The sequence below is a fragment of the Gymnoscopelus microlampas genome (assembly GCF_963454915.1).
Source record: "Gymnoscopelus microlampas genome assembly, chromosome: 13".
NCBI classification, from domain to species: domain Eukaryota; kingdom Metazoa; phylum Chordata; class Actinopteri; order Myctophiformes; family Myctophidae; genus Gymnoscopelus; species Gymnoscopelus microlampas.
The window spans coordinates 5,068,656-5,083,481 of record NC_139950.1 but is presented as its reverse complement, the minus strand read 5'-3'; the positions used below and the strand labels follow the sequence as shown (position 1 = coordinate 5,083,481).

Here is a 14,826-nt window from a genome sequence, read left to right as displayed (position 1 = left end):
TCCTCTACAGCGCTGCTTTTCAACAGCATGAGTAGAGCGCGTTGCGCAGTGAACGAGGAGGAGGACCACGTAAACAAGCTCCCCGTAGTCTGTTAAAACTATGCAGTGTACCTGTTTATCAAACTTAGCACTGACGCTAATGTTATGAAAACAAGTAATTATATTTCTAAAATCTATTAAGTGTTTAATGAGGAGAGCAATGTGACAAGAAGAAAGGCGTTCATAGCATTTCTGTCGCGCTATTCTACTACCTCTTTGCAGAAGTTATTGTAATATTTAAAGTCCTGTTTATTATTGTAGGCCTATATAATAAGTGGCATGAAGCATCAGGGCATTAATTCACACGTTGTTGTGATGCATTGTGAGCTTGGAGATCCATTGTTAGCTTTTGAGAATTTGTACCCTTTTGAAACCTCTCCCTCAGCAGCGAGTGGAGCTACTGTTGTTTGGACACCTAACTCCACTTCAGCTTGATTTCTGCTCGTCTGAAACTGCTAACTCCACTTGCGCTGGGTAAAGTGTTGATTTACCCGCGATTTGGTTAAAGTGTTGATAATATAATGACACATGCAAGTATCTGACAATATATAAAGTCACTATACCAACTTTGATGAGGCAGTATTGCTTTGTTTTAAAAATATAAGGTTTTCTTCATTTCCTGAAAAACGTATATTTTGTTTTTGCGTTTCCTGAACAATGAGCGTTTTGGAGTTAGCAGTTTCTGGCTGGACAGCAGAGATATAGTGGCACCAACAGTTCAAATATCATCACAAAAAAAATATATAAAAAAAGAATATGACTATATGTACAAACAAAAACAAACGCAAAAAAAAAAAAAAAAAAGCAGGGGAAGAATAATACAGTATGTACAAACAATGGGAGGGGGGGGGGGGGTGAGGGTCAAAGCGATAATAACATTATATGTACAACAATGGGGGAGTGGGAGTCAAGGCAGAAAGAAAACGGGGGGGTTGTCTATCTGGTAACCGTCTTCCATGCCGACATCTCGCCACTCCGACTAGTGGCTTCCGCGTGCGGTTAGGGTTAGGGTGAGGGTTAGGTATAGGGTTCGTTAACGTCGGAAAGGCGACATGTCGGAAAGCCCTGTCTATCTAACGGGAAAAATGGTACTACCTCCTTTTTTGGCCTCCTGAAAGGTGAATTTTCAGGGCTGATTTAAATGAGCCCACCGAACTGCATCTTTTGAGGGATGGGGTTAGACTATTCCAAACCTGTGTGGCAGTGCTGTAGAAGGAGAATTTGCCCATGTTTGTTTTATGGGTGGGTGGTACCAAATTGTTGTTAGCATTCCCTCTCGTTTTGTGACTGTGGGTGTCGCTAACTTTTTGGAGGTATTTAGTCAGATATGCAGGTATTGGGGGCATTTCGACCAATCCCATTTTTTGTTATTTAACCCTATCTTCTACCCTGAGCCAGCCTAGACTGGCAAAATGAGTGGGAGAGAGGTGGGTCATGGGCCCCAGTCCGAGAAGTAGTCGAATCAGTTTGTTTTGGGAGGTTTGAAGCTTAGTCTTCAGTGACATTGAGGTGTGTAAACTTTCGGCTAGGGTCAGGAACAGTTCATCCCCCGCACGCGCGTGCACATACGATCACGAGCACGAGAATGTCACAGGCACACGCTTGCCCCGCATGCTCTCACTGCCCACAGCCTAGTCTAGAGTCAGAATGTGTTCAAACAAAAATGTTCAACTCAAGTTATATACATCAAATAATAAATAATAATAATAATTCAAAGTGCAACATCAATAAATTGGTCATCGAGAGCTTCATGAGAACACTTATTTTCCAGTCCAACCTTTTGTGCCCAAGCCACACCAATGGGTCACCAAAGTCAAAATCTTAATCCACACCTGTATTCATAGCAACAAATAGCAGATCTACAAGTTTTTACTGAGCTTGTAGATCAGCTTTTTTTCTTTTATGGCATTTATGACAATTTGTGAAAAGAAATAAATGAAAATGTTTTCAAAACAACAATGATGGCGGAGCGATCACAGCAGATCCGAGCGATAACGTGCGCATGGACCGCTTACCGTCTGTCCTGCCTGTGTAACTGGTTGGCACGTGTGCACATAGAAGTGCGAGAAGGTCCTATGTTCCCCGCTTTCCTAGGGAGAGCGGGGAACATAGAACCTAACCTAAACCTAACCCTAACCTTAGTGGGGGAACATAGAACCCGGGGAACATAGGGATGACCCCAATGTCACGGGAACATGCTTGCCTTGTCTCTCAATCACGGGCAGATCAGAGCCAAAATGTGTAAACTTTCGGCTAGGGTCAGAAACAGTTCATCCCCCGCGCGCATGTGCACGTACGAGCGCGAGAATGTCACGGGCACACTCTTGCCCCGCCTGATCTCACTGCTCACAGCCTAGTCTAGAGACAAAATGTGTTCACTTTCGGTTTGATCCGAGCAGAGTGGCGGACCCCCTGACGTTATCGCAGCTTTAGTGTTTTGTAATATCGTGTTTTGTGTGATCACGTGACCGGAACATGTGACTTTTCAACTTCTCCGTCATCTAAATGAATGATATTAACCCACCGAACGGCCCAATCTAATGAAAAGTAAAGTGAATGTGTTAATGACTTATTTATGCATTTTAATGAACTGTTCATATTTATTTATTTTATGTTATATTTTGTACACCCTCATTTTAAATGTGGGTTGCATAATACTTTATAAATATCTGAAGTTATTATGAACTAATTATATTTGTCTTTGGTCCTCCTGGTTTGTATTGTTAAACAAGAACCTACAATAGCAGGGTGTGGTGGTGTTAATTTTTACAGCAAATATGTATTTAGTTTTAATCATAGTGTATGCATCAAATAACCAAAGCAGACAAAATATTTAAAGAGGCTAACCACAGAGTGCAAAGAAAGAGTATAGCCTACAGTCAGTCAACCCAAAATGTGACACGGTCATCTCTGACAAACACAATAAAGTGATCAAATACTGGCATGAAATGTGAGACACAAGAAAACAAGCATTGCTGCTTGTCTGGCTGACATCTCGGAGTGGATGTCGACGCACCACCTGAAGCTCAACCTGGCACATAACTATCCTTCTCCATTCTCTACACTGGCTCCCCGTAGCGGCTCGCATCCAGTTTAAGACCATGGTGCTAGTCTGTAGGGCAGTGAAAGGAACAGCTCCTTCTTACCTCCAGGCTATGGTCAAGGCTTACACCTCTGCCCGACCACTTCGGTCTTAAGGCACGCAATCCGAAGGTCACACCGTTTCTGATTGTCTGTGATCGTGCATTGGCCCGCACCCTACTGTAAAAGATTAGGGCACACAACGGGACGCGATCGGGACTGGTGCTTCATTGTCCCTCATTAAACTGTGCTCTGATTATGGTGGTGTTACAAAATGTACACCAAGAGACAGGGGCGATCCACATATTTAGCCTTGACACAACACACTGCACTTTAACCGGTGTTCACTCTCCATTCCGACATCTCACCACTCCGACTAGTGGCTTCCGCGTGCGGTTAGGGGTAGGGTTAGGGTTAGGTATAGGGTTCATCAACGTCGGAAAGGCGACATGTCGGAATGGAGAAATGCACCCACTTTAACCATGCCTGTGTCCGAGTGTGGGCCACGCATCGACGCACGCACACAATCCTGGTTTCTGATGGGGACGTTACCAACAAACAAAAACAAAATAATTATCATTTCGATTGTGTCGAAGTGTTAAGGTGATGCAGAGTGTGTGACTGGGTGACTCAGGGTGAGAGACACACAACTCATTCCAGGGACGTGTCAGTGGGCTGCTCCTTGTTGAAGTGTTATAACCTAGAACATCATCAGTATTCAACAGTCTCTATTTCAACAGTGAAGCAGGTGAGCCATGTTTGTCTTTTAGTGATATTTAGACGGAAAGTGTGACTTAAATCTCTTTAATTGATGTTAATGCCTGCATTCATTCAGTGGTCAGCAGCTGACCTTTTAGAAAGTCATTTTACAAATGAAAAGTGTCTGTGAAATCGTTAAGTCTTGTCATTTCTTTATATGTCACAATATGATAATCTTGCCAACAATTTGACTAATTAGCGAGATTATTATAGTTAACGAAAACGAACAAAATAACGAAAACTAAAATTGAAAAAACATTTCTGTTGACTGAACTATGTAAAAACTAGAATCATTTAAAAAAAATGATAACTAACTGAAACTGTACTGTGTGTTTACAAAACTAACTAAAACCAACTGAAATTATAGTCAAAATGCCCTTCGTTTTCGTTTTTCTCAATATTTATAATAAGCTTTGTGGATTTAAATTAATTCGACTCATTTCCCCTACTAGTTGCAGGCACCGTTGGTCTTCTGGCGTAGCTCGCCCAAAAACACAGTCGCCCGGGGCAAATACGGGGGTATTAGAACGATTGGTACGGGGAGAAAATGGGGTCGAGTGTGTTTTGGGGCGAATTACTCTTGTTGTTGTCAATGTGCTCCATACGTGCGTAGCACTGACTGGCTGAACGTTACATTAGCATAATGGCAACGGCAAAAAAAAGTTGGGAGAAGAGGGAGAGTCCTATATAGGATTTATTTGAATACAACAGCGAGAAAGACAATAGCAAGTGCCTTAGTGGAAACGGTTTCTAACGGGTGATACAATATATGTCGAGCAATTTTCAAGGGGAAAAACACCACGTATCTGAAGCGAGCAGTGCGTGTAAAGTAACAAAGTACATTTACTCAAGTACTGTACTTAAGTACAATTGTTAGATACTTTTACTTTACTGGAGTATTGCCAATTTTCAGTACTTAAACTTCTGCTCCACTACATCTCAGAGGTAAATATTGTACTTTTACTCCACTACAATTATTTGAAAACTTTAGTTATTATGTCGTAATCTCCAGTAAGATACTTACTATGGGATATCATCGCCCCCTGGCGATGCTACAGAGCAAAACACAGAACTCCCGGATTCCAATTCCATTGGAGTAGGGTTAGTGTGACACAAAACACCGGCGACCGGTGGTGGTATAAATACCACTGCGTCACCTAAGCTCGACCTCTTCTTCCACTCTGCATCGCGACTGCGCACGGAGCTGAACTACAACATGGAGAAACTTGACGAAATCCAACACAACCCAAAGCTTGGGCACTCACTGTGTTCCTCCACGGGTGCTTTCGTAAACAGTTTCATTTATTATAACTCTCCCGAGTTTCCATCAACTTTATTTTATTTTCTTTCCTGTCCTCCGTTTTCTCGCCACGAGGCTAAGCTAAGCTAACGCTAGAAGCGCTGTGTACAGCGGCTAGGCTAACCTAGCCTTTTGTTGTTACCTCATGTTCGACGGAGAAAGAAGATGGAGGCGCCTCGTGCCTGCGGCATGGAGGGATGCGATTTCCTCATCGCCGCGGACGACGACCACAGCCTCTGTCTGTCCTGCCTGGGGCTCGCTCACGCCTGGGTCACCCGTAACCGAGACGGGGCGGAACACGGCTGCAGCCCCTGCAGGGCCCTGTCTGAGGCCCAGCTGGAGCGTCGCCTGGCAAGGCCACGGCGCTAGCTAAGACCTCAGCTAACGGTGCTAGCCCCGAAGCGCCGCCCACCAAAGCACCAAGGGCGCAGGCGGCTAGCACTAGCATGGGGGCCATGGGCCCTCCTCTCCACTCTGCCCCCCGGACCAGTGGAGCCATCAGCAAGATCCGGAATGAGGAGGCCTGGGGAGACACCGCCCTTCCGGAGGGCAGTGATTTCGACGGCGACAGCGAGGAGGACGACGTCCTCATCCTGGGGGTGGACGAGGAGGAGGATGGAGGCCTCACATCCTACCAAGAGTCACAGGAGGTAACGATGACCAGTCCGGGTCCTCCTGTGCCTGTTCCAGAGACGGTGGTTTCCCCGGGGATTCCCAGCCAGGCAAGGGTGTCCGAGGAGGCCGTCTCCGTTGTGCTCAAGAGGGCTGTGGCCAGATGCGGCCTGGCACAGCCCATGGAGCCAACAAAGGCGTTGGTGGGGGTCCCCATACCGGGGTTCCAGGGATTGGCACCCCTCCCCCCTCGAGTGATCGAGTCCAAGCTGCTACCAGAAGCCTGCAGCGTCAGGGACGCAGTGCAGTACTCCTGGGCGGTCAGGAAGGAGCCGGCTCCTCTCGGCTTCGTCTCCGACATCCTAACGGGGGCCGACCTGGGGGTCGCGGGCCTCCCGCCGATGGACAGGGACCTCGCCACTGCCATCGAGAGGGCCAAGTCGGGGTCGGTGATACTGAACCAAGCAAGTGGCCCGTCTTCGTCAACCATGGCAAAAGGTCCACCACTGCAGCACACGCCGCGCTGTACAAGGCCTCAGCGACGGCTGTCAAGGCCTTGAACGTGGGGTCGTTGCTCCAGGGCTCGGCCGTGGCGAAGATTAAAGAGCAGTTAGCCCGGCCTCTGCTGGAGACGGATACAGCGGCGATCCTGCACTCCACCTCGGTCGACGACGCAGTGGAGCTCGCGAGGCTGGTCCAGCTCGCGATTCTCTGCACATGCAACGCGCTGATGTGGACGGGCCGAGCCATGGCTCTCACGGCGGACATAGAGAGACTCCAGTGGCTCGACCTCGCCTCGGAGTCGAAGGCCATCATGACCACGGGTCTCAGAGGCCTTCCACTCAAGGCCAACAACCTGTTTGACACCGCAGCCGACCTGATCACCAGGACCCAGGCGGCGGAGAAACAGCTAGAGGAGACAGCCGCAGGCCTCCTCTCACTATCCACCGCCCCCACTACGGCTAGGCCACAACAGCAGGGGGCTGCGGGTGGCAGGCGCACATCTGGACGCAAACGAGGAGCGTCCAGGGCGTCCTGTACCAGAGCCAGCTCCTGGGAGCGCCCTCAAGGCTCTTTCGGCGCTCAGGATGTCAGGCGCAAGGACGAGAAGCGCGCTCAACCTCCTCCATCTTCGCCCAGGCCCCAGCGAAAGGACAGCAGCGGGCCTGCTCGTAAAGGGAGGCAGGCGAAGTGACATTCATCGCCCGTCTTTGTCGGGCGTCCAGCTGATTCCCCGTCACGGACGGGATCAGCTTCCCCAAAAAAGAACTGGCGTTTTCCTTGCCCAGACGGACAGAGTCGAGGACCAGTCCACCGGTGCAAAGAGACTAAGAAAGACGCAAAAGACAATGAATACGGTTCAAAGTCGTGTGTGTCCTTTTCTAAAAATGATGCCTGTACAAAATGTGCTTCCTGTGTGTGGAATAAATCTATTGCCAAAAACACAAATGCCCATTTTTTCCCATGCCATGAAAAATCAAGGCAGGATGCTTCCCGATGGGAAACACTGTCCTCAGCAAAATTTCATGAGCCCTCAGTGTTCGCCATGCCCCCTGACAAGCCAGGGCGGCATTCCAAACACTGCAGGGACAAATACTGTGCATGCTGTAAACATGATGACTCAAACGCAGGTAGAGAAACCTTTGCTAATGAATCAAATGTCTCAAATACTTTGTGTAGAACAGGGGTTCAATGTAGTCGAAACTTTAATTCCATCTGCACCATTGCAGTACCTTCTTCCGTCCGGCAGAGGCGGCAAAACGCCTCTGGGGCGCGGAAGAAGCACGAAATGGCCGCCTCCCTCAGTCGTCTCAAGATGGCGGAGGAGAGGCGGAAGTTTACGTCTCAGAGAACCCCGGTGTTACACCAGCGAAGCTCCCCAGGGGGAACACAAGTTTCGCTCCGGGTAAACACAACACACAAAGGGTCCGTTCCCCTCGACCTCACCAACATGGCGGACGAGGCGAGACGGAACTCGCTTCAACGAACCCCGGTGCTACTCCATCAACGCTCCCCGAGGGGTGCCACGATTCGGGTAGGTACAGCACCGCAAATGGGTTCCGCTGTCTCGTCACACAAAGCGACAGCGTCTCACGTTCCCATGGGAACGGACGCTCGTTCCATGACGAAAACGACATTAGCCCAGCTAGCGCTAACAAGCAATGCTACAGGGCGGATGTCGACGGTGTGTGGGATTCCCCGTCTACGTCACGGGCTTTCCCCACCGTCGAGCGGTCGGAACCCGACAGGGCAGATGACGTCAGAAGCCCCCCACCTTCCCCATGAATCCTCTCGCTCAATGTTTTTCCAAATGGAAAGCTTGCAATCCGAAACCTTGGGTGCTGTGCACCGTACTACAAGGATACAGATTGCAATTCTCGAGCACACCTCCACTAACAACCAAGGTAGTGTTCTCCCGAGTGTCGGGCCAAGCGGCCATAACGCTGAGGGACGAGGTGTTGGCTCTCCTGAGCAAGGGCGCTATCAGGGAACTATCTCCGGATCAGAACCGACTGGGTTTTTATTCTGAGTATTTCCTGGTGAAAAAGAAAGGGGGGGGGTGTGAGACCTATTCTGAACCTCAAGGGTTTGAACAGGTTTCTGAAAACCTTCAACTTTCGAATGCTGACAACGGCGAACGACGGTTGTTGCAAACGATACGTCAAGGGGATTGGTGGACGAGTATAGATCTCAAGGATGCTTACTTTCACGTCCCAATCTACGCACCGCAAGTTCCTACGCTTTGGCTACGAAGGCAAAGTGTACGAGTACACGGTGCTCCCGTTTGGCATGTCACTGAGCCCCAGGGTGTTCGTGAAATGCACGGAGGCGGTGATAGCCCCGCTGCGACAGCAAGGTCTGCGTCTGGCGACGTATATAGACGATTGGCTGCTGGCAGCGGAGTCGAGGGAAGTGGTAGCGCGGCACACAATGTTAGCCATTGCGCACCTACAGTCCCTGGGCTTCACAATCAACGCTCAGAAGAGCGTTTTGATTCCGTCCCAACAAGCCACCTTCTTGGGGATATCCTTGGATTCCACCAAGATGGTGCGCCACCATCTTGGTGGAATCCAAGGATATCCCCAAGAAGGTGGCTTGTTGGGACGGAATCAAAACAGGACAGGATAGCGAGTTTCCTGGCATGCGTGAGATCCTTGCGCCTAGGGCGCAGGGTCACGTACAGGACTTGCATGCAAGCTGCCGGTTTCATGGCCTCGGCCATACACCTGATCCAGCTGGGCAGGTTCTACATGAGACCTTTCCAGAGATGGATGCGGTCTCTCAGGATACCGCACTCCATGGGCTCTCGGAAGGTGGTAGTGCCACCACGTTGTGTGACGTCACTCCAACCATTGATGCAGGCGACCTTCTTGTCCGAAGGGGTCAAGATAGGCACTGTCCTGGAAAGTGATCACCACGGACGCCAGCCTCTCAGGATGGGGGGCTGTTCACGAAGGCTACTCAGCCCGGGGGGTGTGGGACTCCTCCCAGAGGAGAGCCCACATCAACTACCTGGAGCTGCTGGGGGTCTTCCTAGCTCTCAAACACTTCGAGAGCCGCATCAGAGGTTGTCATGTCCTGGTCAGGACGGACAATACCACAACAATGTGTTATGTCAACAAACAAGGAGAATTGAGTTCCCTTGTGTTGGACAGGCTAGCACGCGAGCTGACGCTCTGGAGCGTGCAACGCCTGACCGGACTGCGTGCCATCCATGTGCCGGGCCATCTGAACAGCGGGCGGACCTGCTGTCCAGAGGGGGGCCCCGGTGCGGGGAATGGTCACTGTGGCAGAGGGCCGTAGATCTGATCTGGGCCCTGTTCGGCCGGGCTCAGGTTGATCTCTTTGCGTCCAGAGAGAACGCGAAGTGCTCGCGGCTCTTCTCACTCAGGATCCAGGACCAGTCCCTGGGAGTAGACGCTCTAGCGCACGTTTGGCCGAGCCGTCTACTGTACGCCTTTCCGCCCCTGGAGCTGATCCGTCCAACGGTGGAGAGGATCAGGACCCAGGGAGGGAGAGTCCTGCTGGTAGCACCAGCATGGGGCACGTGGAGGTCGGAGATAACTCCCCTCCTCTACAACGAGCCGTGGCCGATCCCCCTGCTCAGAGACCTTCTGAGGCAAGGCGGGAACGAGGTTTTCCACGAGAACCCCAAAGACCTAGACCTGTGGGTTTACCCCGTGAAAGGTTGAGTCTGAACTCACAAGGCCTGCCCCCTGCAGTGGTAGCCACTATACAGGGGGCCAGGGCGGATTCTACCAGACATCAGTATGACGTTCGGTGGAATATGTTCGAGACTCGGTGCCTGGAGCAGTCACCTCCGGTGGAGGCTTCCCAGGCCTCTGTAGTAAGCATTCTGACCTACCTGCAGGACAGGTTGGATCATGATTTAGCTTTCTCTACCATTAAGGTGTACCTGGCGGCCATCTCCGCTTGCTATCAAGGGTTCGATGGCGAGTCGGTGGGCATGCACTCGCTGGTGCGACGGTTTATGACTGGCGCTAAGCATGCTAGGCCAGTGAACAGACCTTTGTTTCCCAGGTGGGACCTGACTGTAGTGTTGGACGCACTATGTCGGCCTCCTTTTGAGCCCCTTGAAACATCCAGTCTGAAGATTGTGAGTTTCAAGACGGTGCTCCTGCTGGCTCTTTGTACGGCAAAACGCGTTGGGGACATGCAAGCGCTCTCTGTGAGTGAGAATTGCATGCGGTTTTCGGACGACGGCAAGAGGGTTTTGTTGAAACCCAATTTGGCGTTTGTGTCCAAGACCGGCGTGGTTGCCAGGGCCCCAGTGGAGCTGGGGGCTTTTCATCCTCCACCGTTCACTTCGGCGGAGGATGAACGGTTGCACTGTCTCTGTCCAGTTGAGGCTTTACTGCCAGGTGACGGCGGCTGGCCGTGAGTCGCCTCAGCTTTTCGTCTCCTTTGGCCGGGGCCGGAGGAAGGCGGTGGCTAAACCGACTCTGTCCAGATGGATCGTGGAAGCGATTCGGTTGGCCTATGTGAATAGTGGTGCCGCTGTCCCGGAGGGACTGAGGGCCCACTCTACACGGGGTGTGTCTGCATCTTGGGCCCTTTACAAAGGGGTGTCAATACAGGACGTATGCTCTGCGGCCAACTGGTCGTCTCCCTTGACATTCGTGTCTTTCTACAGCCTGAATGTGGCGGCATCGGAGATGGCGCACACGGTCCTGGGTGTGGTGGCTGGTTCGGTTGCATTAGACTGCCTGGGGGGCATGTAATTCTTCCTAATTTAAGCAGCAGCCGGTTTCAGGTCAAGGAGTGCGAGGCCTGCCTGGGGGCATGTTCTCTCTCTTTGCCTGGCTGGCCTTCCAAGCCCTCTCGAGACCTGCTAGGCAGGGTCTAGAGAGGAGGAGGCCTTGGTTTCCCTGTCACGGACCGGTCGGACTGGGGTCTGTCTGGGTTTGTGACTAGGGACAGGACTTATGTCTGTCAAGGTCTTACCATTAATCCTTTTGCATCCTGACCCGGAAGGGTCAGGGTTGCCTGGAGGTCATGGTCGTGCCGGGGGCATATATGGCCTTGGGCTGGCATTTGGGTGAGGTTGGTTAAACATGGGCTCCCCCGAGGGACGTGTATATGTCCCATAGTAAGTATCTTACTGGAGATTACGACATAATAACCCTAGGTTATGTATGTAACCCAGGTTTTATTAGTATCGTAAGTAAGATACTTACGTTTTTAACCCCCTCTGTGCGCAGTGTAGCGTGCAGAGTGGAAGGTTTCCGAGGTCGAGCTTAGGTGACGCAGTGGTATTTATACCACCACCGGTCGCCGGTGTTTTGCGTCACACTAACCCTACTCCAATGGAATTGGAATCCGGGAGTTCTGTGTTTTGCTCTGTAGCATCGCCAGGGGGCGATGATATCCCATAGTAAGTATCTTACTTACGATACTAATAAAACCTGGGTTACATACGTAACCTAGGGTTACTAGTTACTTTGTAGGTTTTGATTATAATTAAAAAACATACATTACCTACTTCAGCCCTATATACATTCCGGCCTTTTGAAAATAGCCGATCTACAAGCTCATAATGTGTCGACATGCGACGCATTGTGAGCTTGTAGATCTGCTTTTTTCAAAAGATTTTTATACTTTTATACATTTTGAAAACTTGTGAAATGGGACATTCTGCATAATGAGTACTTTTACTTAAGTACATTTTGAATACCGGACTTGTAACAGAGTATTTCTACATTGCAGTATTGATACTTTTACTTAAGTAACAAATGTGAGTACAGTTTTTCCACCAATGATAGTGAGTACCTTGACATGGCAGCCTCTCTGAGCACCTCAGAAACCTGAGACTCCTCACTCCTGGTCCCTGTGTGTCTCATGAAAGGGTTTATGTTCATATTCATTGCATGGCTATTTTGATTTGTACAAGGCACAGTACATTTTGCACTTAAGGCTTCTATCTTGTGGACTGTTATAGTTGTGTACAGGGATGTGCTGGCCACTGGAAAATTCCAGAGCGGCCACGCCATTTATTTTTTTTCGCTCCCGTTTGAGGATTATTACGGTCATTTCCGGGTCGCGCAGCCCAATTATTAGTTACGTTACTGTTTGGGCTAGGACGTTTTTCAGCAGTGGCGTAATTTACATAGGGTTGCTGGGTTAAACCCCCCCCCCCCCGCCCCCCCGTTTGTTGAGCACTTTTCAACAAGGCAATTCATTTGAAACATTTGAATACAATAAAAACAGAAACAGAAAAATAACTGTGTACAATTACAGTGCTGAGGAATAAGTTATCACTTAAATTGTTTTCCAAAAAGTTTCCTCACTCAGTACTGTCAACCTGTCTAAATAAAAAATAAAAAATAATTTCACGTCACATTGCTTTAGTTCAGAGGAATAGAATGGTAACCTACCGACTTAATGTAGACACAGGTCTGCTGGACGTTTTCATTTAGACATGCAGGTGAACAAACTTCAGTTCAGAGGAATAGAATGGTTATCCTACAATGTAGACACGGACAGGTGGAAGCGATGGGAAAACTGGATAATTGCCCAAATGTATTCAACTAATTAAATGTTTTTTTTTTGTGTGAAAAAAAACAAAACATCTTTGTCTTTCTGTCTCTACCTGTCTCTCTGTCTCAACCTGTTTCTCTGTATGTCTCTCTCTCTCTCTCTCTCTCTCTCTCTCTCTCTCTCTCTCTCTCTCTCTAGAAAGAAAATAACCCAAGACAGACATGAGTGGAGGTGCAAGCAGCAATAAGGGAGGTGAAGGTATGTATGTTACTACATATATACTTTACAGTGTGTTTGCTGTTGAGTCATTAAACCATGTTTTCTATAAACCTCTAATTTATCATATCACTTTAATCCATCAGCTTCCATAAGAAATGATGAAGTACGTCGCATTGTGCTGGTTGGGAAGACTGGATCTGGAAAGAGTGCCACTGGAAACACCATCCTGGGGTTTGAAGCTTTTGAATCCAGAATTTCACTTGTATCTGTGACAAGTAGCTGTGAGGAGGATAGCGGTGTAGTGGCTTTTAGAAAGGTCTCTGTTGTTGACACACCAGGATTGTTTGACACCAGGTTCAGTGAAGATGAAAACCTTAAAAAGATCAGTAAATGTATTAGTTTAGCTGCTCCTGGTCCTCATGCCTTCCTGGTTGTGATCAAACTAGACAGATTCACAGAGGAGGAGCAGAGATCTGTGGAGATTATTCAGAAAGTCTTTGGCCCAAAGAAAAATGAATACACCATGGTTCTCTTCACTAACGGTGACAGGCTTAAAGGTCAACCAGTTGAAGACATTTTGAGAGAGTGTCCAAAACTACAAGCATTAATCCGTAAATGTAAGGGTGGCTATCATGTCTTCAACAACGAAACCAAGGACCCCTCTCAGGTCAATGAGCTGCTGGAGAAAATCAACAAGATGGTGTTGAAGAATGGAGGAAGCCACTACACCAATGAGATGTTCCAAGAAGCAGCCAGAAAAATGGAGGAAGGGAAAGAGAGAGAGCGTAGAGAGATTGAAAGAAAGATACGTGCAGAGAGGGAAAAAAGGCAGAGAGAAGAAAAGAAAGATATTGTCAGGGTATTTCAAGTAGTAGCTGGAGCTACTAGTACTTCTATTGCAGTGGGCACTGCCATCGGAGGAGCGCTCGCAGATGCTGAAATTGGAGCGTTGTCTGGATATGTAACTGGCCCTATTGGGGCAGCAGTGGGGGCTGCTGTAGGGTTAGGAATTGGAGTAGGATACTACTTCTACGTACGGTATAAGAATAGAAACACTTCAGAGGAAAACATGGTTTTGAGCAGCAATCCTACCACTATCTTCTCTAATTTGCCAGGTTGTTCATCATCGAGGCAGAGTGGGTCAACAACCTCTGTCCTCCCTGATGCATTCAAGGAAGAGAAACTGAAGAGAGAGGTAATCATTCTTAAAGGAGAACTTCACCGATTTTGCACCCAAATCTCGTTTGAATGAAGTTGAGGACATAATAAACATGATGTTGGAGTGTGTTTTTTTTTTGCCGTGCAAGTGGTCGGGTTGCTTACCCAGGGCCCGCAAATTGTGGAAGTTAGTCATAGCCAATGGGAATGTAATATGAAAAAAAGATATATAAATTATTAAAACACCAGCACCGCCATTATACTATTCATGTCACACACCCCCTAGAGGCAGCTTACGCACCACAGTTAGGAAATCCCTAGCCTTGAAAACCCATGCATTTTTTATTTATTTTTTCAAAATAAAAAAAGCCCTGAACCTTGTATTTTCCTAACCAATCAGAGTGCAGAGGGGCGTCACTCCAAATGTGGTGACGTCAGTGTTCTGTGCACAGGCCGGGGGGGAGGGGGAGGGGGGGCCGGCACATAGATTGGTGAAGCAATAGGGAGCCGCCGTTGGATTCCGGCGGGAGGTTTGGATCCGCCCCTCTAGACCTTGGAAAGCCTGCGTTCCTCCAGTCTAGGGAATCTCTGATCTACACTATAATCATCTACTCTCAACCAGCACAAAAAAAGAAAAAGTACTTAATCTTAAACTGGCT

The 14,826-nt window shown here is 48.8% G+C and overlaps 1 protein-coding gene across 1 annotated transcript in view; it reads left to right on the top strand.

Annotated features, from left to right (window-relative positions):
- LOC311058492 (GTPase IMAP family member 7-like) overlaps window positions 1-14,173 on the top strand; it is a gene marked incomplete at its 3' end in the record, with an annotated part of 92,748 nt that extends 78,575 nt beyond the window's left edge. Inside the window, exons 2-4 of the mRNA XM_084075955.1 lie at window positions 12,989-13,048; window positions 13,153-14,011; window positions 14,125-14,173. Of these exons, the coding sequence (XP_083932081.1) occupies window positions 13,012-13,048; window positions 13,153-14,011; window positions 14,125-14,173 (945 nt within the window). The 5' untranslated portion in view covers window positions 12,989-13,011. The remainder of the gene's footprint in view (window positions 1-12,988; window positions 13,049-13,152; window positions 14,012-14,124) is intronic.
- Window positions 14,174-14,826: the final 653 nt, after the last annotated feature.